General features: G+C 40.1%; 2 protein-coding genes across 2 annotated transcripts in view; one reads left to right on the forward strand and one right to left on the reverse strand.

Annotated features, from left to right (window-relative positions):
- CERKL (CERK like autophagy regulator) overlaps positions 1–3,528 on the forward strand; it is a 162,560-nt gene extending 159,032 nt beyond the window's left edge. The window contains exons 11-13 of the mRNA XM_073646798.1: positions 1,070–1,166; positions 1,558–1,742; positions 3,182–3,528. Of these exons, the coding sequence (XP_073502899.1) occupies positions 1,070–1,166; positions 1,558–1,742; positions 3,182–3,263 (364 nt within the window). The 3' untranslated portion in view covers positions 3,264–3,528. The remainder of the gene's footprint in view (positions 1–1,069; positions 1,167–1,557; positions 1,743–3,181) is intronic.
- Positions 3,529–4,732: 1,204 nt separating this feature from the next.
- Positions 4,733–23,183, reverse strand: part of ITGA4 (integrin subunit alpha 4) — a 229,014-nt gene continuing 210,563 nt past the window's right edge. Inside the window, exons 19-28 of the mRNA XM_073646796.1 lie at positions 21,991–22,086; positions 18,437–18,513; positions 18,013–18,102; positions 14,759–14,846; positions 14,528–14,635; positions 14,259–14,378; positions 10,219–10,338; positions 9,604–9,699; positions 7,781–7,900; positions 4,733–6,800 (exon numbers count right to left, since the gene is read on the reverse strand). Coding sequence (XP_073502897.1) covers positions 6,702–6,800; positions 7,781–7,900; positions 9,604–9,699; positions 10,219–10,338; positions 14,259–14,378; positions 14,528–14,635; positions 14,759–14,846; positions 18,013–18,102; positions 18,437–18,513; positions 21,991–22,086 — 1,014 coding nt within the window. The 3' untranslated portion in view covers positions 4,733–6,701. The remainder of the gene's footprint in view (positions 6,801–7,780; positions 7,901–9,603; positions 9,700–10,218; positions 10,339–14,258; positions 14,379–14,527; positions 14,636–14,758; positions 14,847–18,012; positions 18,103–18,436; positions 18,514–21,990; positions 22,087–23,183) is intronic.

Here is a 23,183-nt window from a genome sequence, read left to right on the forward strand (position 1 = left end):
AGGGGATTTCAGGTCCTCTGGCCAAGAAACCCGAAGGCACGGTCACACGCGTGGGACCAGCACCGCCGTCGTGGAGCGGAAGCTACTAGAAGGCCCCGAGTCACCGGCCATACGGGTGAGCACCACACGGTACACTCAGGGATGTGGGCTACTTATACCCGCCTCTAGCAAGGTAGCCAGAAGAGTACAGTTAGTTTGGGAGGCCTACAACTCCGCCTGGCTAGGGGAGATCCCATCTGCTCAAGGACTGACCAGGCCCCAATCGCTAGCTAGTACTCCGGGAGGGTCTATCTTTGTCACCAGTAAAGACCCTGAACTACACCGTACCGTCTCCGAGTGGTTCCTGCTACCCCCATCATCCACGTCGGCTGCCCTGAGGCCATACCCCTCCCGTTGGGGGTGATACTATCACGCTGCACAATCCTACCACCGGCCTCAGCGGTCTGCCCTGCAGCGGCAGCTCCTTCGCTGCATTCAACGGGTGGCGTAGTCGTACAACATCTACCACTAATACAGCGCCACTTAGTCTGACTCCCTGGGCACGGACTGGGTCACCGCCACGAGACTACAACCCTCAACAGATCCGGCTCCGGGTAAGCTCCCGCGTGCGCAACGCTGCGCGACACAGGCCCAGGGGTGCGTCAAGTGCAAAGCAGGCAAACTGATTTGGAGGGGCTATTTGCATATTTACCTTCCCAGAGGAGAATTTCATGGCCTATATGTCTACTTACACTAGCTTGTCACTCTCCACAAGGAGAAACGTTTCCCCTTAGACACTCTCTGTATACTCTTTCGATCTGGCCTGAACGGTGGGGGTGCTATGCTATGACATTGATAACGTATCCTAAAGATAAATTGTAAACACCATAGTGGTTGAAACCCCTTTGTTAATCCCTCTAGGCTCTAATCTACCGGGTTCACTGTGACATGACAAAGCTACGATATCTTAGATGACAAAAACCTTGGATCACTGTGACTCTTTACTTTGCTCAAATATTAATGACAAATTATTTACCTTTAATAATATCATGTATTATCATTGTCATATTTTATCTTCTTATTCTTTTAGATTGAATGATGGCACAATGGCTCTGATAATTGTACGAGATACTTCCCGACCAGAGTTTGTGAAGCATTTGAAGCGCTACGCGACTCTGAAAAATCAGGTAGAGAAGTAATTGTTAAATACCCGGCAGATTAACGCCGATGACCTCTTAAGACGTCTTTACTTCCTGGGCTCCATCAGAGTACATTAGCCATTATGTGACAGATTTGGAAGTTCCCAATCAGTTTAATGCAGCTTAGTCCATTCTAATCCACCCCATGCTATTTAGAACAGTTCATTGTCAAAGAGACTAGACAGGATGCCGAGTGTATATTTTATAAGAGAAATGGGTATGCACCATACAAGTAGGTTACAGCACATATTTGCCTTGGTAACAGATGACCTCCTGCATACACCAAAGTACTGTATAGGGGCTCTAATATACTGTATTGTATACACTGTAAAAGTGATGAAATATTTTTAAAGTTTTACAATTGGCATTTTTTTTCTAGTTTGACTTTCCTTTTGTTGAAACTCACTTGGTTAAAGAAGTTAAGTTGTGCCTTCAGGACATTAATGACTGTGATAATGGCCTATACGAACACAATAGAGAGGCACCTACAGGGTTAAGTGAAGGCGTTCATCCATGGAATATTGATGGGGATTTAATGGAGGCCGCCTCTGAAGTTCATGTGCGGTGAGTAATAAAGCTGACAGCTTTTAGGTAAATCCCTCCCTGGGACAAAGTTATTGTCATTGGCATTTTCCTAATGTAACATCTCTTTATAACAAACTTCTGATCCTGAATCAGTGGTTGCCCAAAATAAGGAGCAAAAAAATGTTGATGGGTTTCGGAAAACCCCTCTTCCCGATCCAATTTGTTTTAAAGAAACAAACTGATTTATGCACTCTCCCCAGATCCAGCATTGAGTCTCCACCACCGCTCCTGGTGTCTGTGATTGTCTGCAGTGCTGAAGCCAATAATTCATTCTGCCCAGTCCAGCAGCATGAATTAAAGTTTCATTGCACTACTGCAGCTGTGTAAGTTTTACTCTAAAAAGTCGCAGCTTTTCAGAAAAAATATACTTTGAAAAGCCGTCCAGGGACCATACATCTCTGATGCCTAATGTAAGAGGCTGGACCCGGTGGCCTCTCCCTGCCCCGCTTGACTGAAAGTTCTCTCCTTGTAGGGAGGGACCTGTCAGTCTAGGAGAGCAGGGCAGGGAGAAGACACCAGGATCCCACCTTGTAGTAGTCATCAGAGACGCATAGCCCTTGGCCGGCTTTTCAAAGTACTGCATGTTTTCTCGTTTCAGCATAAAACATACATGACTACAATAATGAGTCTGTCCCTTATTCATGCTGAATGTAGTTTGGACAGTATGAATTTGCTCTCAGTTTCCCTTTAATTACTGTATTTACTGTGTGTCCTGTTATCTGAGGAGGAACCCATCAGCAAGAAAAACTGACCACATTTTGTTGGGAAGAGGAGCATTACACTGCTTCTTTGTAAATCAATGAGCTGCCCATGTAATGCATTGTTGTCAAAGATCCTCCAGAGCATGAGACCCCTCCTTAAAGAGGACATATCACCAAATTTTACATGCTGAACTGGACACAGGATATAACAGTGGCTGCAGAATGGAATAAAACATTTTTGCTATTTTTTAATTCCGCCTCTCTGTTGCGGAGATATTAGCAATCAAAGTATTTGGTACCTAATGAGTTAACTTTATTTAAGTCCAAGAGGAAGTTATCAGATAGTTTTCACTGAGGGCGTGTACTTCTCCCTGTATGAGTTGCTATTTGATAACACCCATTTGGAATTAACAAAATGAACTCATTAGGTGACAAACACTTTGATTGCTAATATCTTCACACCAAAGAGAAATAATATTAAAAATTAACAAAAACGTTTTATTCCACTCTGTTACCACAATTACACCTTGTGTCCAGTTCAAGAAGAGAACTTTGGTGAAAGGCCCCCTTTAATTTAGATTTCTCTCATAGAGCGTGTCATATTGAGTTTTCTAAAATAGACAAGCCCTTTAATTAAAAAAAAGTACTTGTGAATGCAAAACTTCCCATTTCTTTTTCATCACAATCGATTTACTTTGCCTTTTCTTTACTTTCCAGCTTACATCCTGAACTCATAAATCTATATGGAAGCAACATAGAGGAACTGGATGAGGCGAAAGTGAAATGCAGCTGTTTGTAACAAAAACTTGTAAACGACCCACGTTCAGTTTTTTTAAAAATGCAATTTTTATTGATTTGTGACAGCAGAGACATTTCAGTGGCAATGTTTAATTAAAAGGACCATGTCCACAGGAACACAATTACAGCCAGAAACATACAACTCATTAAAACTTTAGACAATAGTACAAAATTCTTAAACAACATAAAGATTGCAGACCAGCCTATATTACAATATATTTTTTCTTTATAGAATTTGTAAACTTGCACTAGTTTTTGTAGTAGCATTTTTATAAAACAATGTGCAATAAACTTATTTTTTTGCGAAGCTATTTTCCATTTTTCAGCTGACTTCATTGACATATTTCCTTGTATATCATTTGCCTGGCTGCCCGAGCACAGCGGGAGCAGCCTATAGATTCGCTATCGTTACATAAGCTTGAGTTCTTCTTTTGCATATATTCCAATGTATCCATTGTTTTTGCACCCAGTGTATAAGTCCGTCACCATGCCCATCATGTATTTATTGCAAATTATGTAAATGTGTATATAAATCGGTGACCTCAAAATGTTCATGATTTATATGCCACATGGTGGGAAATTTAACGCTAGCCCTCGTTCCACCTGGAAACACCTACAAAATTTCCCAGAAACTCCCCGGCATTTGTGGTCCTGTATATAGGAGTCATCACCACTTTGACAGTCAACCCTGAGATAACCCTACTAACTTATAATGGGCTCTGTCAATTTTCGGTGTGGTTTCCATCACTTTGCCAAGAAGATTAGCACTGCCTGCAAAATGCTTTTTTTTCCCATCAAATCCACTCAGACTGTTGACAGAGGCTACGATCAAAGTTTCTGACCGTAGTGTGAAAAGAGCCTCAAGTAGAGAAATATTTTCAATTTTTAAAAATATTTTACCACAATTTGCAATTCACAATGGACAACCTTTGAGTTCAAGAAAATTGGAGAACCCCTTGAAGCCTACAGAATGGTTGTCACCACATTGATTGATAGTAGAAAATTACCCTGATAATCTAAGTCAGGCTAGGTCCGTCCTGATTGTCCAGTAAAATGAGAATTAGCTAACGCTAACATCGGTGGAAAACTAGAAGAAATTACTGTTTTTAAAATGGTTGTCCAGTGATAATAAGTTATAACCTAACCACAGTATAAGTAAAAACTTACTGATCAGTGGGGGTCTGACCACTGGGATCTGCATCAATCAGCAGAATGGATCATTTTTAGGCTAGAGTCACATGCCTTTTTTTCTCCCTTCCAAGAAAATCAGTCCATTTATGCTGATCAGAGTGTGATCAGGGTGTGATCAGGGTGTGATCAGAGTGTGATCAGAGTGTGATTAGGGTTCTGATCAGGGTGTAATCTGGGTGTGATCAGGGTGTGATCAGGGTGTGATCAGGGTGTGATCAGAGTGTGATCCGATTTTCTCGAATGAGGAGAATAAAAAAAATGTTTTTTCCATCTTCTCCATTTAGTCTGTTCATGAAAATTGGACTGCACTTGGATATCATCCAAGTAAGGTCTGATTTTTTTCCACGGACCCATAGACATGAATCGCAGAGTGCAATCCGACAATCGGAAGCAACCTGTGCATGCTGCAATTTTTTTTTTAACATGGGGGCGAGTGCTTTCTGACAAGATGACAGATAGCACTCATCCGATTTTTACGGTTCTGTGCATGAACCCTTATCCCCGAGCGGAAGGTTGGATGCCCGACTGCCGCTCTACTCAATCTCTATGGGGCTGCTGGAGAAAGATGAGTGCAGAGCTCGGCAGCCCTATAGGAAATGAATGGAGCGGCGCTCGAGCCATTCAACAAGTATTAACTTAATGCTAATAACTTGTTTTCATCAGAAAACCTATGTAATATCAGGGTGTATTTAATAACTGATGGATTAGTCACAGAAGGCTGTGTGCACATATATTACATTCTGCAGTCCTACACGAAATGTAATGTGCAAGTACTATGTGTAATTAAATTTATGTGCTTCTGCAATAACAAGCCCAGGCTAGAAACGGTTTTCTATGTTTTTGAATACGAAATAGATATAGCATAAACCAAAACTTTGTACAGATTTATCACAATGTGTCTATAAAGTGAATGACAGGAGCTGTCGGGGGAACTTCTATCAGATTATTTGCGTTTTTACCAGTAGTTGATAGCAGGGCTCTAGGGGAGACTCGCTGCAGGGCTATTTGTAGAAGGGAAGTGCCACATTTATGGAAAATAAATCAGATTATCACCATATGGTCCATTGTGTACATTGGGGGTCCCAGTGGTCCTTCAGCACTAACCTCTATCCTGGACTCCTGCAGCAAACATTTAGCATCAGGTTGCAAACCTGCTATTCAGCATCTTGTGATTTCTGTGCAATTGACAGGATAGTTATTCTCTTGTCAAAGAATATAAAAAAGCAGCAAGTATACATGTCTAATAGCTTTCATTCATTAATTCACTTAACCATTCATTCAGGGGTGGGAACTAAAGCTCATGGAGTATTCAGTTTTAGCAAAAATAGGTATACTATAGTGACATTTTTTTCCAATATATTTTCTATATTCTTCATTGTTTCAAGATTCCTGCTTGTTGAAATTTAATAGTAAAATTCATTGTTTTTTATAATCCTGCACATCCCCTTGAAAGAACCAGACTGGATAAAGATGAACAATCAGTGTTAGATACTAGCACTTTTAAGTCTTACTTCAGTCAAGTCCTCCATGTTGGGTTACTTGCTTCCATCTTTACTGTCCATACAGCACTGATAGGCTAAATCCCTAGTTAGCCCTCTAAATTATATAAGAAATACATTACTACCACATTTTGGGTAGAACTTCAGTTTTTGGTGAGGTTCTGTACTATTGATGAAGAACCAAAGGAGAAGGTGGAAACTGAACTAAAAACCTCAGTCCACGTCAATGGAGGACCTACCAAAAACTCTTCATCACTCAGTAGGTCCTTTCTATATTTCCATCTATATTCTGATGGCCATTGCCAACTAATACATATACAATTCAAGTTGATCCTATAAACCGTAGTGTTGTTCATCTAAATTGCTTCACCTGAAGAGAAAGACAATGTTTGGGAGACATCTGTGACCTCAGATCTTCCACCAGAGATCACTTTCTTTGGTAATATGTGTTGTCTTGTAACCGGTGAATATCATCAACCTCTGACTTTGGGTTTAATTGCATATCTTCTATGAATATAAAATTGTCACTTTCCTGAGATCCTTAATTGAACATGTCCATATAAAGAACATGTCCATTCATGAAATAAACATCCTTTGAAGGCATCACGAGTTCTCGATAAGATCTAGATAAATACCTGAAAAAAAATCAGTTCTCTTCTGTAAAGAAAAATAACATCATTTCTTTTCCTTGTGGTTTTTCCCATAATTTATGAAGTTTTTTTAAAATATCTATAAGTCTAGAAATATATTTATTTTTCATCTTTTTCCTCTTCATTAAGGAAGCTCCAACTTTCTTTTCTACTCGAGTCCGAATCCAATGATTTGTATTTTCTCTTGAAGAATCCCATCTACAAAACAATGAAGAAGACTTGGTAAAGTTTGGTCGTCAATGGAAATCGGCAAAATTCTGGAAACTTTATCATGATGGATGACATGGTTAATAGATTAGATTTTTCAATTATCAAGTGCTGTACATGTGAACGCAGCAATGTACATGTGTCACCAAGAAATCGTAAGGGGAAGAGAAGGTGCTAAAATCCTTCTGAACGACAGCCAGGGAAATCAAGATTTACTTAGCCTTATTGTTAACTAGTTTTCATTTTGTCCATATAAAATATTTAAAGGAATTGTCAAAGATTATTACTTGTTTAGCCAGCTCTCGAATTTAATAATATATTTATTATAAACATCATAGAAAAGGACCCCCCCACCGGGACACCATCTACGAGCCACAACTAAAAGCCATAAGGTAGCAACGGCTCCTGTTCATGCAGATTCAAATCACCCTTGTATTACACGGATGGCCTCTTCTGAACTGGTGAACTGTCTTTAAAAGCCAGCAAAGGATCACTGTATAATCCTGATGTAAGAATGCTCATTTTTATAGCAGTTAGGAAAGACATTCTGAAATGGATTTTCACAGTAAGTCCACCATCCTTATCAGGTCTAACAGATCTATTTATCCCTTTAACGACCGGAACATTTTGTCACAGGTCGCATGCAAGGAGTATGCTGCCTTTAACTGCTTTTTAACCAATTTGATGGTTACTTACTTAACGTAAGTATTTTGTAAGGTGAAATGAATGCTGTCATTCAAAACTACAACTCATCTTGCAATAAAAAAACAAGCCCTTATGTGGGTTTGTTAGAAAAAAAATATTGTTTTTTGGAACATGTAGAAAAAAAACGGAAACGCAAAATTGACACATTGTCAGGTCTCGAAAGTGTTAATGCTGTATACGTCTTGTCTGGTGTGATCTGTTGACAGAGCCACTTCAAGTCATCATTTATAAAAAAAATAGTGTTAATGGTAAAGGCAGAATCTTACCTTCCATAAAATAAATGTCATGAGTGCAAATAAGAGAAGTCCTAGAAATACGCTTATACCAATAATTGTATATATGACATGACTTCTAGGGGTTTGATTGTGAACTGCTTCTAGAAGAACCTGCAGAAAAAGGAAAAGTCACACAATGAAGAAATAACTACAACTCAGGAGTTTAAAGTCTTTCTTCACACTACTGAAATTATTGGTTGTGAATGGGCTCCCAAGAAAGTGAGCAGCATTGTGACTCGATGGTTAGCACTGCAGCACTGGGGCCCTGAGTTCAAATCCCACCAAGGACAACATCTGCAAGGAGTTTGTATGTTCTCCCCGTGTTTGTGTGGGTTTCCTCTGGGTGCTCCAGTTTCCTCCCACACTCCAAAGACATACTGATAGGGAATGTATATTGTGAGCCCCAATGTGAACAGTGATGATAATGTCTGTAAAGCACTGTGGAATTAATGGTGGTGTATAAGCGAGTAAAATAAAAAATGACATAGCACATTGGTGATGCATGTTGGATTACAACATGCCCAATCCTTTTATGTTTTTAATTTAGGGGTTACTAGCTTAAAGCACCACTCCATTGTTTTATTTTTAACTGCTAGAGTGGTATCATTAATACAAGTTCCCTGCCTCAGTCTCATACTTACCAGCCGCCGTCTTCTTCTGTTATCGGTGCCGCTCTGGTCTCCTTCTGCAGACTGTGAGCTGCCGGATAGCTCCAGTGTTTGCTGGGTGATCCAGAAGTCACAGCTCAATGTAAAGCCCCCGTCTCACATAGCGAGATCGCTAGCGAGATCGCTGCTGTGTCACGGCTTTGGTGACGCAACAGCGACCTCACCAGCGATGTCGCTATGTGTGACACTTTGCAGCGATCAGGCCCCTGCTGTGAGGTCGCTGATCGCTGCAAAGTGTCCTGGACCATTTTTTGGTCGTTGCCCTCCCGCTAGTCAGCACACATCCCTGTGTGTGACCAGCGGGAGCAGCGATCAGGCTGGTAACCATGATAAACATCGGGTTACTAGGGGCACACGCACACCTAGTAACCCGTTGTTTATCATGGACACAAGCCTGCTAAAGTGAGCGGTAACCTCCCGCTCACCGTAGCAGAGTGGTAACCATGATAAACAACGGGTTACTAGGAGCGCGTGTGCCCCTAGTAACCCAATGTTTATCATGGTTACCAGCCTGCTCCTGCTTCAGCAGGCTGGTAACCAGGAGCAGGACATCGTGGAAAGATTCTTTCCACGATGTCGCTGCTCCCCTGATCGCTGGTGAGCCTGCCTGTTTGACAGCTCACAAGCGACCACATAGCGATGCAGCAACGATCCCTGACAGGTCGTATCGTTGTCGGGATCGTTGCTGCGTCGCTAAGTGTGATGGGGCCTTAAGTCTATGAGAGGCAGAAAGAGGCCAGAACGAGGCTCTGATAGACTTACACTGAGAGCTTGTGACCGGTACCTCTGACTTCTGGTCAGTCAGAAGTTGTGGTTACAAAATAGCGCCACAGGACGCCAGGAAGAGCGGAAGACGGCAGCTGGCAAGTATATTAATGGGGGCAGAGATGTGAAATTAGTAGCACCACTCCAGCACAGAAAAAAAACACTGGAGTGGTGCTTTAAGGGGATGCTCACCCACCATAGCCACTCTACTTTACATAGCCACTTTTTTTAAACTTCCCAAGCAGGAATAGTAATATGTAAAACTCATAATAAGTTTGGCGCACAATATGTAATACATTTTTGGTGTAGTTTTGCACAGTAAATCCCCCTATCACCCACCCCACAATGTATTCCACATATATAAGCCTTCATATATCTTACATGTGTAAAATGCTTCTTGTTGAGATAGATTATTTTGGGGCTTTCTGCAGATCTCACTTTCGCCGTTGTTACGAATTGTAGTGATGAAACATCTTCCTAAGAATAAAAAGCACAGAAGAAAAAAAAAAGGCACTCAATTTTATTTAAATAAACACAATCATGCTGCCAGTTTTCTGCAATGAAACGTTCAAAAGAACAAATGTAATAATGACTAATGTCACAGAACTTCATAAAAAAAACAAGCTGCAATGTTATATCTAGTGCAGTACCACCTGCAGCCTTTAGAGGTCACTGTTCTTGCTGTCAGATTAGTAACGCATCTTGAACCGCAGGATGCACAGCAGTGACACCTCCTGGCTGTAGCAATTATTACAGAAAAAAAGTACTAATGCCAATTCATGATTTTTTTTTGTGGCCACTTGATTATTTGGCAGCTGTTTAACAACATGCATTGTGATAAATAACCATAAACAATAAGCAGGGGATATTTAATGACATAGGATAAAATATAGGATCACAAACAAGCCATATGCATTGGATCTATTCGTTCTAATACACAAACATCATGATGATATGAGGGCATTTAAGTCCTTAGTTTCTGTAACCTTTACTTACATGCTCGAGAAGCGCATGGTTTGTTTCAAGCTTCACTTCCACAGTTGCTTCGCTATCACTTTCCATATCTCCAAATGTGCAGTCAACATGTAGACAGGTTTCATCATCTTCAAAGCAGTACTGGGAAATGGACATAAAATATGATGAAAGAATGCCTACAGTATACTACCTGTGTGCACAGAGCTGTAACTGGGAGTTCCTGGGTCGCCATGCAAAATCTGTTACCAATTATCAGATGCCATTCATAGTACTGGTTACCTAGTATGAACCTTTCGAGCAACTACAGCATTTGCACCTACATGACTGCATATGATTGGGAGGCAGACGTGGTATCAGATGCTCATTTCCAGCCCTAACTCCTGGCAGAACTTACTAGCGACAATTTTTTTTTAAATATATTATTTTACTTTTTGTTGTTACTATACACATACAATATCTTGAAATATTATACGTTGTACAATGAACAATGTATTGATGCTTTTTTCTGTTACAGACTTGTCAGCTTTGCTATGCTATGCTAAACTATGACAATTTGCATATTTAATTTCCCAGAGAAGCATTGCAAGATTTAAAAGTCTCCTCACCTTGGCATGTCAGGCTTGACATGTCACTCTCCGCAAGGAGAAACGTTACCCTTTGGATCCCGGTTAGACTCCTCTCACCTAGCCAAACCAGTTCTCACACTTTGCACTGATGAGGGGAATCCACCCGAAACACAGTGTCTGCAAATTGAGTTTCTGGTCTTGGCTTTTATCCTAAGTCATTTGGCAAGGCTCGTTAAAGGTCGATATTGACTTTTAGAATTGCTACTTCCAATAGATGACACTAGAGTTCTAGTCCTCTTTCTCTCTGAAGAGATCATTTGCATATTTAATTTCCCAGAGGAGCATTGCAAGGTTTAAAAGTCTCCTCACCTTGGCATGTCAGGCTTGACATGTTACTCTGCGCAGGGAGAAACGTTACCCCTTGGATCACAAAATTTTATTGATACAGTCATGTGCAGATTGCATTTGTTTTTTATGCATTTGCACAGTGGAAACGCACTAAAAACACGTGCACATTTTGTACCCATGGATTTTCCATCTGTAATGAAATTCTATGGGGAAAATCCGCACAGAAAGCTCAGTGTATCTGCAAGAAAAGTTGACATGTTGTGCTCTTTAAACACGTACCGCAAGTCAGTTTACACAGTGTAAAAGAAGCATAGTGGGCATGAGATTTCGATAAATCCCATCCATTTTGCTGGACTGCAAGATGCTGCGTTTTTGGCGCAGCACAAATGCACAGTGTCAAAAACTCAACAAAAACTCATCATGGGAACTTAACCTTAGAGTTCTGGATTAGACATGATAGCAGCAATATTACACACTATATACAATGATAAAGCTTAGTAAGCATCTCCCCTGTCATCTGTGGGAAGAGGGAAGAAGACTAGAACTCTAGTGCCCCCTATTGGAGGTAGCAATCCTAAAAGTCATTATCGACCCTTTAATGAGCCTTGCCATATGACTTAAGACAGGCCTGCACAACATACGACCTGCAGGCCTGCCAAGCGATATTGTGCTGCCCGTGCAGCTGTCTCGGAGATGCTGCTCCCTCCTTCCTATATTCAAATGTATTTGCGTCTTTCAAAGGCAAATACATATGAAAACTGTGATGCTGGGACTGAGGCGGATCAATCTCGGCCCCGACATGCAGCGGCGTGATGAGGTCAGCACGTTGCTGACGTCATCACACTGCTGCCGACACTGGTGCCACAAAGGCAGAGGAGACGTTGGGTACTGGTAAGCGATCTGTGGAGGAGCTGAAGATGAAATGTGCTCTCGCTTTAGATGAGGGGGTCGGGAGGAGGGAACGGTTGGGTTTACTGCGAGGACACATAAAAGGGCAATGGAGAACATTATGGGGTACATTATGGAGCAATTGGCAGATTGTGAAAGGCGGCATAGTATAGTGAGGAGCAGTGGGGACAATATGTAGAGAAGCATTGTGGGGGAAATATGGAAAGGGGCAGTTTGGGGTCATATCATGGAGAGGGGAAGTGTTGTGGGTTTATTAAGGAGAGGGGCTATGAGGGGGTATATTATGGAGAGGGGCAGTGTAGGGGATAATATAGAGAGGGGCAGTATGGGGGGATATTTTGTGCAGGAAGCACAATTAGGGGCAATTATTTATTCAGGGAAGCAGCATAGGAGATAATTATATTTATGGGACAGTATAATTATACTTTTATTTTTAAGCGCACCATGTCGGGATGTGCTGCTGAAGACAGAGAAGAAGCATATCTGCAAAGACGAGCTTTGGGCATGAAATCTCAGCATGGCGTCTAGACAAAACAGAGAAGAACAGATGTCACCTATTAGGTACCTGGATGTAAATATTTGTGATATTAACTACATCTCATCAGTACTGTGGCTCCTTTATGGTCCGCAGTCTGATGATGACTGGCAGCAGCAACTCACAGCATCTCCTTACCATTGTTAAGGACATACTGGTAGTTGTAGGGTCATACAGTACAATTGTATATGGAGCTGACCTGACATTGCAACTGATTGCTGTACTAAGCTTAGTGCTGTATAAATATTCTGATGGTGTTTGTGGCGCTGCATTCATGTACTGACAGTGGTTCTGGTGCTGCAATCATGTACTGATGGTGGTTCTGATGGAGCACTCAGGTGCTGACGGTGGTTCTGATCTTGTATACATGTAGTAATCCATAACATGCTTCATGGCTATGTTAAAACTTAATCTCAAATCTCTAAGTTTTGAGGATTTTTATGAGGAGGATTTGGCAAGTTTCAGCTCCAAAAACTCAGTTTAATTTAGCGTGTGTTCACACTTATTTTTTTTTAGTAGAAACTCTCCAAATCCTCCTCATATACTCAAAACTTGGTTCTGGTGATGTATTCATGTAATCACCCCTTTAAATTTTTTTGCGGCCCTTGGGATTGGTTCAGTATGGCTATGTGGCCTTTGGAACAAAAAATGTTGTGCACTTCTGACTTAGGATAAAAGCCAAACCAGAATTTTAATTTGTAGACACTTGTTTTGGGGTGTTGCCCCATCAGAGTGGAAAGCACTTTGGACTGAGGAAAGGCAACACCCTGAAACATGTTTCTGCAAATTGAGATACTGGCTTGGCTTTTGTCCTAAGTGATGTGGTAATGCTCGTTAAAGGGTCAATATTGATATTTAGGATTGCTACTTCCAACAGGTGGCACTGGATTCAAGTCTTCTGCAGTTTTTATATTTAATTTCGCAGAGGAGCATTGCATGGCCTATAAGTCTCCTTACACTTTCATGTCAAGGATGCCACTCACCACAAGGAGAAATGTTACTCCTTAGACCCCTGTTCTTATTGAACACACTCTGCTGTGCTGTCTCTAAATACAATATAAAGGAAGTGTGTGTTTAATATGGTCTTCTCCACACAAAAAATGAATAGCTACAACATCCAGTAAAAATGAAGAAATCACTTAGATGTCACTGTCAATCACTTTTTCCCATTGGCCCTTATGGCTGCCATCTTAGTACTCCTATGAAGCCCAGCCTACAGTCAGAGAGATTCACTAAGCAAAATATTCCAAAATTCTCTTTTAATTTGCACTGATACACAGTAGTACATTTCTTCACAACGCTTATTGTTTTAGACACTTTTTGCCATTCCCTTGTCTAGACGGCATGGTTTAGGATGCTATCATGTGCGTCAAAATGTCACCAAAATTAATGATAATAATAGATGCGAAAACTGGCTAGAGGTGCACCAGATTTGTCAATCAAAATATGCCACTCTAATAAATTTGGTGCATTGTAAAACTGTCTAGTCTAAGTTTACTTTGTCTAAACATTAGATAATTTTAGAATATGAGACATTTCCTTTAAAAGAAAACAGACCTTTTATAGATTCCCCGTACGGACCCCGTGGTTGCCTACTCCCATGTCTGCAGTGTTGCTGCATTACCATGGACCATTCATAATTTCCATAGACATAAATGATACTAAAAAGTACAGTGTAGGCTGAAATGCATCTCTGTACTTACCAATTTTCTAGTTCCGGACCTTGAGAAGAAGGTCACTAAATCAGAAAATAATGTTTTCGTGCTTGCCGGTGAGTCACAAACATCTGTGTCTGATGTGTAATGGCATTTTCCTAAATTTGTCTGAAAAAAAAAAAGTATTGCTAAAAGACATGGCAGACAGCCAGATTAAATGAAGGTACGTGAGAGCTACAATCCAGGTTTCGATTTTGCAGCTATTACAGAAACGTCAGTAGAAGAATATAACACTGGAGCACAATTTAGATATTTACCTTGACATCCAAAATATGGAAGAGTTTGAAATCTCTTGGAGTGAATATGTTGGGTATCATGATCTGAAATGTAGTGTTAGATACAAGACTTGGCCCAGCGTTGATCACCTTGATAAAAATAAAAAAAAAATCCATTAACTACAGGATACTACATTCAGTCACCTGAAAACACAAAAATATAATCAAATATTAAATCATTTATATCTCCGACACATGGTGAGAAATCCTTACATTGAAGGTATATTCTACCGTCTCCTGGACACAAAGGTTCCTCTCGTCTTCATGAGGTCCGTACACAAATGATATTGGAGATACATAACTAATGACAAGAAAACAAGACAGTGACTTATATTTCCATTTACAAGTAAATTAAAAAAAATTTAACTAAAGATAAGTATTTTTGGTAGAGATTAATCTTAAGAAAATTGCAGAAAAGTTAACTGTACATCTTATAGAATGAATTCAGTATTTGGAAAAAAACTTTAAGATATGTCTCTAGAGGGAGAGTACCTGGTAGTGTCATTACATGATTATATCAAGGCTTGTTAAATGGTCGATACTGACTTTTAGGATTGCTACTTCCAATAGGTGGCACTAGAGTTCAAGTCCTCTTCCTCTCTGAAGAGGCAATTTGCATTTTTAATTTCCCAGAGGAGCATTGCATGGCCTAAAAGTCTCCTTATATTGGCATTGCACGCTTATTACGCTCCACAAGTAGAGATGTTACCCACCCCCTTCCGCCGCTTAGATGCCAGTCAGAGGCCTCTCGGACAGCCAAATCTGATCTTTTGCTTTGCTCTGAGGAGGGGCAACACCCTGAGGCACATATCTGCAAATTGACATTCTGGTTTGACTTTTATCCTATATCACGTGGCAAGGCTCGTTAAAGGATGGAAAAAAACAAAGACAGAAACATAATATGCAAATACCCTGCAATAAATAAATAAACAGCAATAGTCCATGAAAATAATACAAGGTACTTAATTAACATAATTTTGATCAAAATAATGCAAAAGTCATCCCACCTCATCACAGTGACCCTATTTGGGACAGTCCTAACTCTAATATTTAAAACCTAACTCTAGCTTTTAAATATTAGAGTTAGGACTGTCCCAAATAGGGTCACCGTGACAAGGTGGGATGGCTTTTGCATTATTTTGATCAAAATTATGTTAACTAAGTACCCTATATTATTTTCATGCACTATTGCTGTTTATTTATTTATTATAGGGTATTTACATATTATGTTTCTGTCTTTGTTTTTTTATGTTTAGTAGCCATGTGTGAACACACTGCATGCACAGCAATTTATACTCCAGTTCACTTCTTTAGTTTTTTTCAATAGAGGATGGATATTGACTTTTACGGTTGCTACTTCAAATAGGTGGCACTATAGATCAAGTCCTCTTTTTCACTGAAGAGGCAAATTCCATATTTAATTTAGCAGAGGAGCATTGCATAAGTCTCCTTACACTGGCATGTCACTCTCCACAAGGAAAGATGTTACCCCGTTGACCCATGGTTATATCAAGAATGACTGCAACTATACAAAATGTTTGCACTAAGTATGTGAAGTAATAAATACAAGACAGTATGGCCCTAAAAACTACATTCATTTGCTTCTTTTGATGTAACCACATCACTCCATAAAAGTTGAATTCCAGTAAAAGCAATAAAATTATACCTTGTACACATGTGAGTACAAAGTACATTGAGCCCATATTATGGGACAGATTAACTTCTTAATATAAACTTAGACAAGACAGTTTTAAAATGCTCCAGCTTTATCACATAGGCTCATGCCATTGCCTAGTCTAACTTTACACCACTTATTACTTGGCTTACTTTGTCTAAAAATTTGTGATAAAATTTCGGCACGGAGTGGCACATTTCAGACCACTTGCCTTTCCTACTAAGCAACGGTCCTTGTCAAGCATGTCAGATAAAGTGTCAAAAACACATAAAAAATGGGGTGCAAGTGATGTAGGACAAGTTTTTAGACAAAAAAAGCCAGAATTCTGGAGTATTTATCTCTCCCATAATGGCACCTACATACATGTACAGCAATGCTTCTAGGAAAGATTATCTCTATAATATGACATCAAAAGAAATGTGTCACGATTTTTTTTTCTCTGTTGAATTCCATGTGTTTCCATACAAAATCAGGGGCATTTAATTGTACAGTGCTGCGGAATATGTTGGCGCTATATGAATAACATTATTATTTATTTATTTAGCGCATACATATACAGTAGAGCACCAGAGCTTTTATAGGTTTATACAACTCAAAGTTTGTACAACGCTGTAATACAATCATGTGCATAGGTTGCAACATTTACTTATCTTGAACTACAATGCAATGAAAAGCTTCATGAATGAAGTCTTAGGTGGCCATACACACTTCTAACCATTATTCCTTCAAGTCTCCCCATGCACTTACATTCCTGGCTTCATGTTGATGTTTTATGAACTGGGAGAAAAGAGAAAGCTGCTGCCAGACACCTAAAGTGATGGCTATTAGTGATGAGCGAATGTATTCAGTTAGGGGGTTAACCGAGCAGGCTCAGGTGCTTATCGAGTAGCTTCAGCGTGCTCGAAAACTATGTTTGAGTTGCCGCGGCTGCATGTCTTACCGTGACACATGCAGAGATTGCCTGTTTGTTAGCTACTCGGTAAGCACCTGAGCATGCTCGGTTAACCCCTTAATCGAGCACTTTCGCTCATCACGAGTGGCTATCTCCTATAACAGTGTTCCCCAACTCGTCAAGAGCCACCAACAGGTCACATTTCCTGGATTACCTTAGTATTGCCCAGGTGATGGAATTATTGCCTGTGTAGGTACTATAATCTTCACTTGGTCAATAATAAGAAAATCTTGAAAACATTGTCTGTTGGCGGCTCTTGAGGACCAGAGTTGGGGAACACTGTCCTACAAGAAAAGGGGGATTGGGTAAGTTGAATTTCAACATGCCCGATCCTCTTTCTAACCAAAATTGTCTTGTACCGTAATGTTGCAGGGATCTAAAATAACTAATGGAACTGTTACTCATCCTCATTAGGTCCAGCGCTGTCTCTCCACTGCTCCTCAATTCTTTATTGATCAGCTGCAGCGGTGGCTTCACATTTACAGCATTTACTTGTAACCACTGCAGTCAACCACTGGGCTCCGCGCCTTTAGAACGCATGAGCTGCTGAGCTCAGTGATTGGCAGCAGTGGTGATGATCAGAACTGTAGATATGTCACTTCTGCAAATGATCAACAAGGAATGGAGCAGCAGCAGAGAGGCACCGCGGAAGCTGGGGAGAGTGAGTAACAGCTCAGTTTGTTATTTTAGACTTCCGTAACCCTATGGTACCATAACATTTTAAAAGGGATGACCCTCTTATTCAGAAAACACTGTAGGGGACTGAACAATATCAACTGTTTAGTGCAATACAATGTAACACAGTCCAATGATAAACAGCGGAAGAGACGTGTAACTCACCCTGCAACGTTGACATTGACTTCATATCTTGCGGGTATGGTGAAAATGGCTTCATTGTTCCATAAAGAGCTTTCATCCACCTCATTCTGACTGGATTCAATATAATTAACAAACATTATACTGGGTAATTAAAATAATGAGCGCCATGTACAATATGTGTAGCATTTTACTTCTCATTAATGTGATGTGTGATAAATAGTGAACCATTAGTGGCACAATCTCTTTGTGCTTTCTGAATAGCAATGCCAACTGAATAACTCTCAAATCATTGAGAATTCTCACATTTAGCCTCATTACTGAAATAACATACAATGCCAATGAGGTGGCAACAATGACAATTTTTTGCAAATCATAAAATAACAGATACAGGTTAATAGAATTATTTTAGCATTATTTATTTTCGTTATATAATACTACTACTTACCAGCTCACAGTTACATTGATGATAACATCTTCTGCCGAGCTAAGCGAGCTCGTGTCCAACAAGAAGGAAAATTGTTGCTGTGGGTAAAAAAAATAGTAATCAATTGAAGATATAAGCAGTGTATCTATGCCTATACATCTACATGTTATTAAAGGGGAAGTCTTGTCTTAAGCTTCAAGTCTGCAGTCACCCTGTGATGACTGCAGACTTGTGAATCCTCATATTGCATGCACTGTAGGCTGTGAGGTTTTTTCAGTGTTAGGAGCAGCGGGCGTGTGACCGCAAGTATGAGATTTGCATACATGGGGTCATGTGCCAACTAGATGGGCACGGCCAGATATAGTCTAGTCGGAATGTGACTAGAAGTATGCAAATCGCCTACTTGCAGTTACATGACCGCCTGCTCCCGGCCCGGGCACCGGAGAATCCTCACAGGGCACAGTGCGCGTGATGTGAAGATTCACAAGTCTGCAGTCACATAGAGAAGACTTGTATCTTAAGATTGGAAAACCCCTTTAAGCTACAAGTCTGCAGTCACTCTATGTTACTGCAGACTTGTGAATCCTCACAGCACACATGGCACAGGCTGTTAGGATTCTCCGGTGCCAGTTGCAGGAGCGTGCAGTCATGTGACCGCAAGTATGTAATATACATACTCGCAGCCACAATCTGACTAGACATGTATTGAACAACAAGTCTAGTTGGAATGTGGCCGGAAGTATGAATATTGCATATCTGAGGACAAGCGCCGGCTGCTCCCTGCGCCAACATGGGAGAATCCTCACAGTGTGCAGTGTGCGCTGTACGGATACACAAGTCTGTAGTCACATAGGCTACAAGTTTGCAGTCACTTTAAGGCCAAAAAACCCTTTCACTATGAACTAAGCCTCCAAGAGAGATTTTTCCATTTTTTTTATTTAAACTGTGCCTCCATTCATAGATTAAACATAATTATTTACTTTGCCACGTAGTTTTGTTGCCAAAGTTCTTCTCTTTTCTAAGCTTGTTTTTTTGGCACAGACATTGTGCCAGACACTTTAGCAATTAACTGGCTGCAAAAATCTATTAATTATAATAGAAAAAGCTCAGTGAGGGCTCTGTCTACTGCTGGAGCTTTAGTAAGTTTCCAGGTGTCCCAATGCTTATTGTATTTACAAGGTCATCCAATTCCAAGTGTCAGCCTAGGACATCTGCCAAGGATGTGCAGTTTGAGGAACAAGGATTAATCCATTAAGGCTAATTTGAATAGAGAGATTTCTGTAGAATCCATAAAATAAGTAGTGCACTACCTAATTTTATTTTATGTGGCACAGAATGAAATTATTGCCATAAAACAAATTTCTGATGCAGTTAAAAGGGGTTTCGAAAACCCCATCTAGGCTTTACTGACATAACCAAGTCCAATTTTGCCTCCACGGTGAATGGATCTATTGGAAATGAATGGCACACTGGTGGCTTCTGTGTACTAACAAATACTGTACATACACGATGCCTCAGCACACTGCGAATAATGAATACATGAACTCCAATATTGCTGTAAACATTAAAAACTTAAGGTACTTAGTCAGTATAAGGCACAGCACCCTTATCTACATATCCTTCCCAGACAAGACTTTCATTTTGAGCGACGCCTGGTTCATTTCACTTCCCATTCAGATGAGGTTTGTTTGGCACATGGAGAGGTAAGACATTAGTGATAGGGACCATCCATATTTAGGTACACCTTGACGTGGTTGGATGGCTTTTGCGCTCTTTGATAAAAAACTCTATGCTTTTGAGATTTACAGCAGTAGTTGAGTTCATATATCCATTAATCGCAGTGTGGAGACGCATCGTGTATGCATATGTCTGTATATTGGCCACATAGTGTATTTGTGCAGCTGTACATTAATTTAATGCTAAAGGTGTTTTTTAACGGAGCCCCATAAAATGGCTGACCCGAAAAACACACTCCTCAACATTGAAATTGCCATACCAAGAAGGAAAAGTTGTGGAATTATGAAAATCACAGAATGGATAGGCATGTTAATGATATACAAATGATGAAAAAAAGGGAAACAAAATTTTCAAAATGTCTCGATATATTCAGTATTGAGTATGAGTATAACACCTTGGCTGCTATCATTGAGATTATTAATGGCTGCCCGAGGAATATTCTGCCACGCTAAATAGCCTTTGGCAAATCATCAAGATCCACTGCTGGCAGCTCCCTTTGCAATTGCCAATCAATGACATGCCAGATGTGCTCAATGGGAATCCGGAGACAATACAAGCCATGGTAACACATTTAGGCCACACAAGCTGCTCACAGTAGAGGCTTGGCATTGTAATGTTTAAATGCAGCCCCCAGTATACTGTGGAGAAATGGCTGTACAACTGGTTCCATGACATTAGAGAGGTCTGACTACCATACATTATGCCATCCTGGGAATATGAATAGGAGTAGGAATGGCATGATGGTCTCTTGTCAATGTCTCTTCTTGGCGTTGCCCATGTGGTCTACAGACCAATCTCCTGCTATCATTGCATCCAAGACAGAGGCAGGACTCATCTCTGAAGAGGATACCCCTCCAGTGTCATCTTGCTCTGCACCATAACACCCTTTGAGAGCGGTGGTATGAGGTCAATGGAACATCTGTAGCTGGACATCTGGCTTGAAGCCTAATGTTATGCAAATGCCTTCTGATGGTTGGCGTAGACAATGTTTGATGTGTTAGGCTTGGTATTTGATGTCCAACTTCACTTGTAGTACAGAATGGATCAATCGTGGAACCAGTGCTATAGCCAGTTTTTCTAAAGTGTCTCAGGAGCAGTGTCTTTTGAGCACAAGCTTAAAAAAAGAGAAGGATTTTGCTAACCAACTGCATGTCACCATTAAAACCTATGGAGGTACATGTGAATTGCAAAAATGTATATTTAATTTAATCCAAAATGTAATCCCCAAACTGGGATTGTATCCAAAAAAGAGTATAAAAAGGTATTAAGTTTATTTCAAAACAACATTTGCTCTAGCACTGCAGTTGTGTGAAGCCACCCCAAAAATGAGGAAAATTCAATCAACTTATTTGTAACTGAGAGTTATTTTTGTACAGGTCTAGGTAGGTCAACCTTGAACATAATTCCTCTATATTATACAAATCTTTATCATAAATGTAATGACTTTCAGCAAGTAACTTCTACCTAAATATTACCAATGACATATCATAGTTCATGCTCCCCAGAGCATTAGAGTGACAATATTCTTCCTCCCTCCCTGACACTCCCGGGTGTGATTTTGCTATGTGTGACCAATTTACACATTCACACACCATTCCTATTGCCATTTTAAAGCAATTTGCCATCTCTTCATCTAAAAAACGCTGATCATAAAGAATTCTGATAAAAGACATACGTTGCAAAAAAACCCCTCATGTTCTCCATCAATCAACCTCTGCATAAATGGCTAGAAAATCAGACAGTTTTATCATGTTGAAAAATGGATATCCAAAGTTATTTTACCTTTCCGAGCCCAAACCACACATAATTAGTTAATTACTGAACCTATGTAAACTTACTCTTGAAAACGAGTCCACATACAGATGACCTACGTTGCAGTCCAGTCTAGTTAGCTGATTCTCTTCATCAGTTACTGCACAGTTTATCTGTTCCTGCTGGATGGGAAGGAAAAAAAAATGTTTATACCATAGAAAAATATTATTCAGCAAAATATCTGCATTAGGTTTAGGCTACTACAGTCCAAATAGTCCCAAATAGTCTAATCTTAGTGAGACTTATAGTACATTTTCCTGTTTATCTAAAAGATAAGGTGTAAGCCTCGGATAGGTTGGAAGCCTTCAAATCCACATTTCTGGACAACTTTTTTCAACTTTGTGGGAGCAAAAAGTTTTTTGGGCTTGGAAAGAAAGCACCATTATGTAAGCTGGAAACATGCACAATACGCTTGTCATTTCTCTTTCCCTTCTACTTTTAGGTCTACTCTAAAAGTCCTTCTCCATATACTCTATGGATAATTACTAAAATGTATATTGACCGGGTTATTATCAATAGTGACAGGAACTGATCTTAAGTGGACTAACAAAATTTCCCTTGTTGGAGTAATGATTTGCCAAAATAAGCAAATAGGTAGTAAATGGTAAAAGTAACATAATAACTATGACTTACTTGATAAGTCCCCTGATTCTCCAGCACTGCCTTTCTGGTTCACTCCACCGGTGTCTGTTTACTACTCTGCAGAAGTCATGTGTTGTCTATCCAGGTGACCACTGCAATCAGTCACTAACCTCAGAGGTCTCATGCAGTACATTGCTGAAAATGTCTGCAGCGGTGATGTGGCTGGCGACACATGACCACTATATGTAAAGAAACAAAGACCGTCGGGGAGCACAGAAAAGGTATTGATAGAGAAACATAGGATTGATCAGGTAAGAAATGGTTCTTTTGTTATTTTACTAACTTATGGGATTATTCAGATGAGTGTATGTCTTGTCCGTATACCATCCGTGGGCCAAACGGAAAGCACACGGACATGACAAGGATCAATGTAAGTGGATGGGGTAGTTCAGATGAAAGCTTTGCATACTCTACTCTGATTCATGTTTTCCAATCAGACTCAACCAATAAATTCCAGGCGTATGTAAAAGAAAAAGAATGCCACACAATTACCATTTGTAGGCATTTGTTTTTATCTGATCTATTGCATTTATTAACATAAGAAACTATATTTTGCATTGAATAATTTCTTAATTGT

Source organism: Phyllobates terribilis, unplaced genomic scaffold, assembly GCF_046119375.1.
Source record: "Phyllobates terribilis strain yellow unplaced genomic scaffold, ASM4611937v1 Scaffold_9__5_contigs__length_417890890, whole genome shotgun sequence".
NCBI lineage: Eukaryota > Metazoa > Chordata > Amphibia > Anura > Dendrobatidae > Phyllobates > Phyllobates terribilis.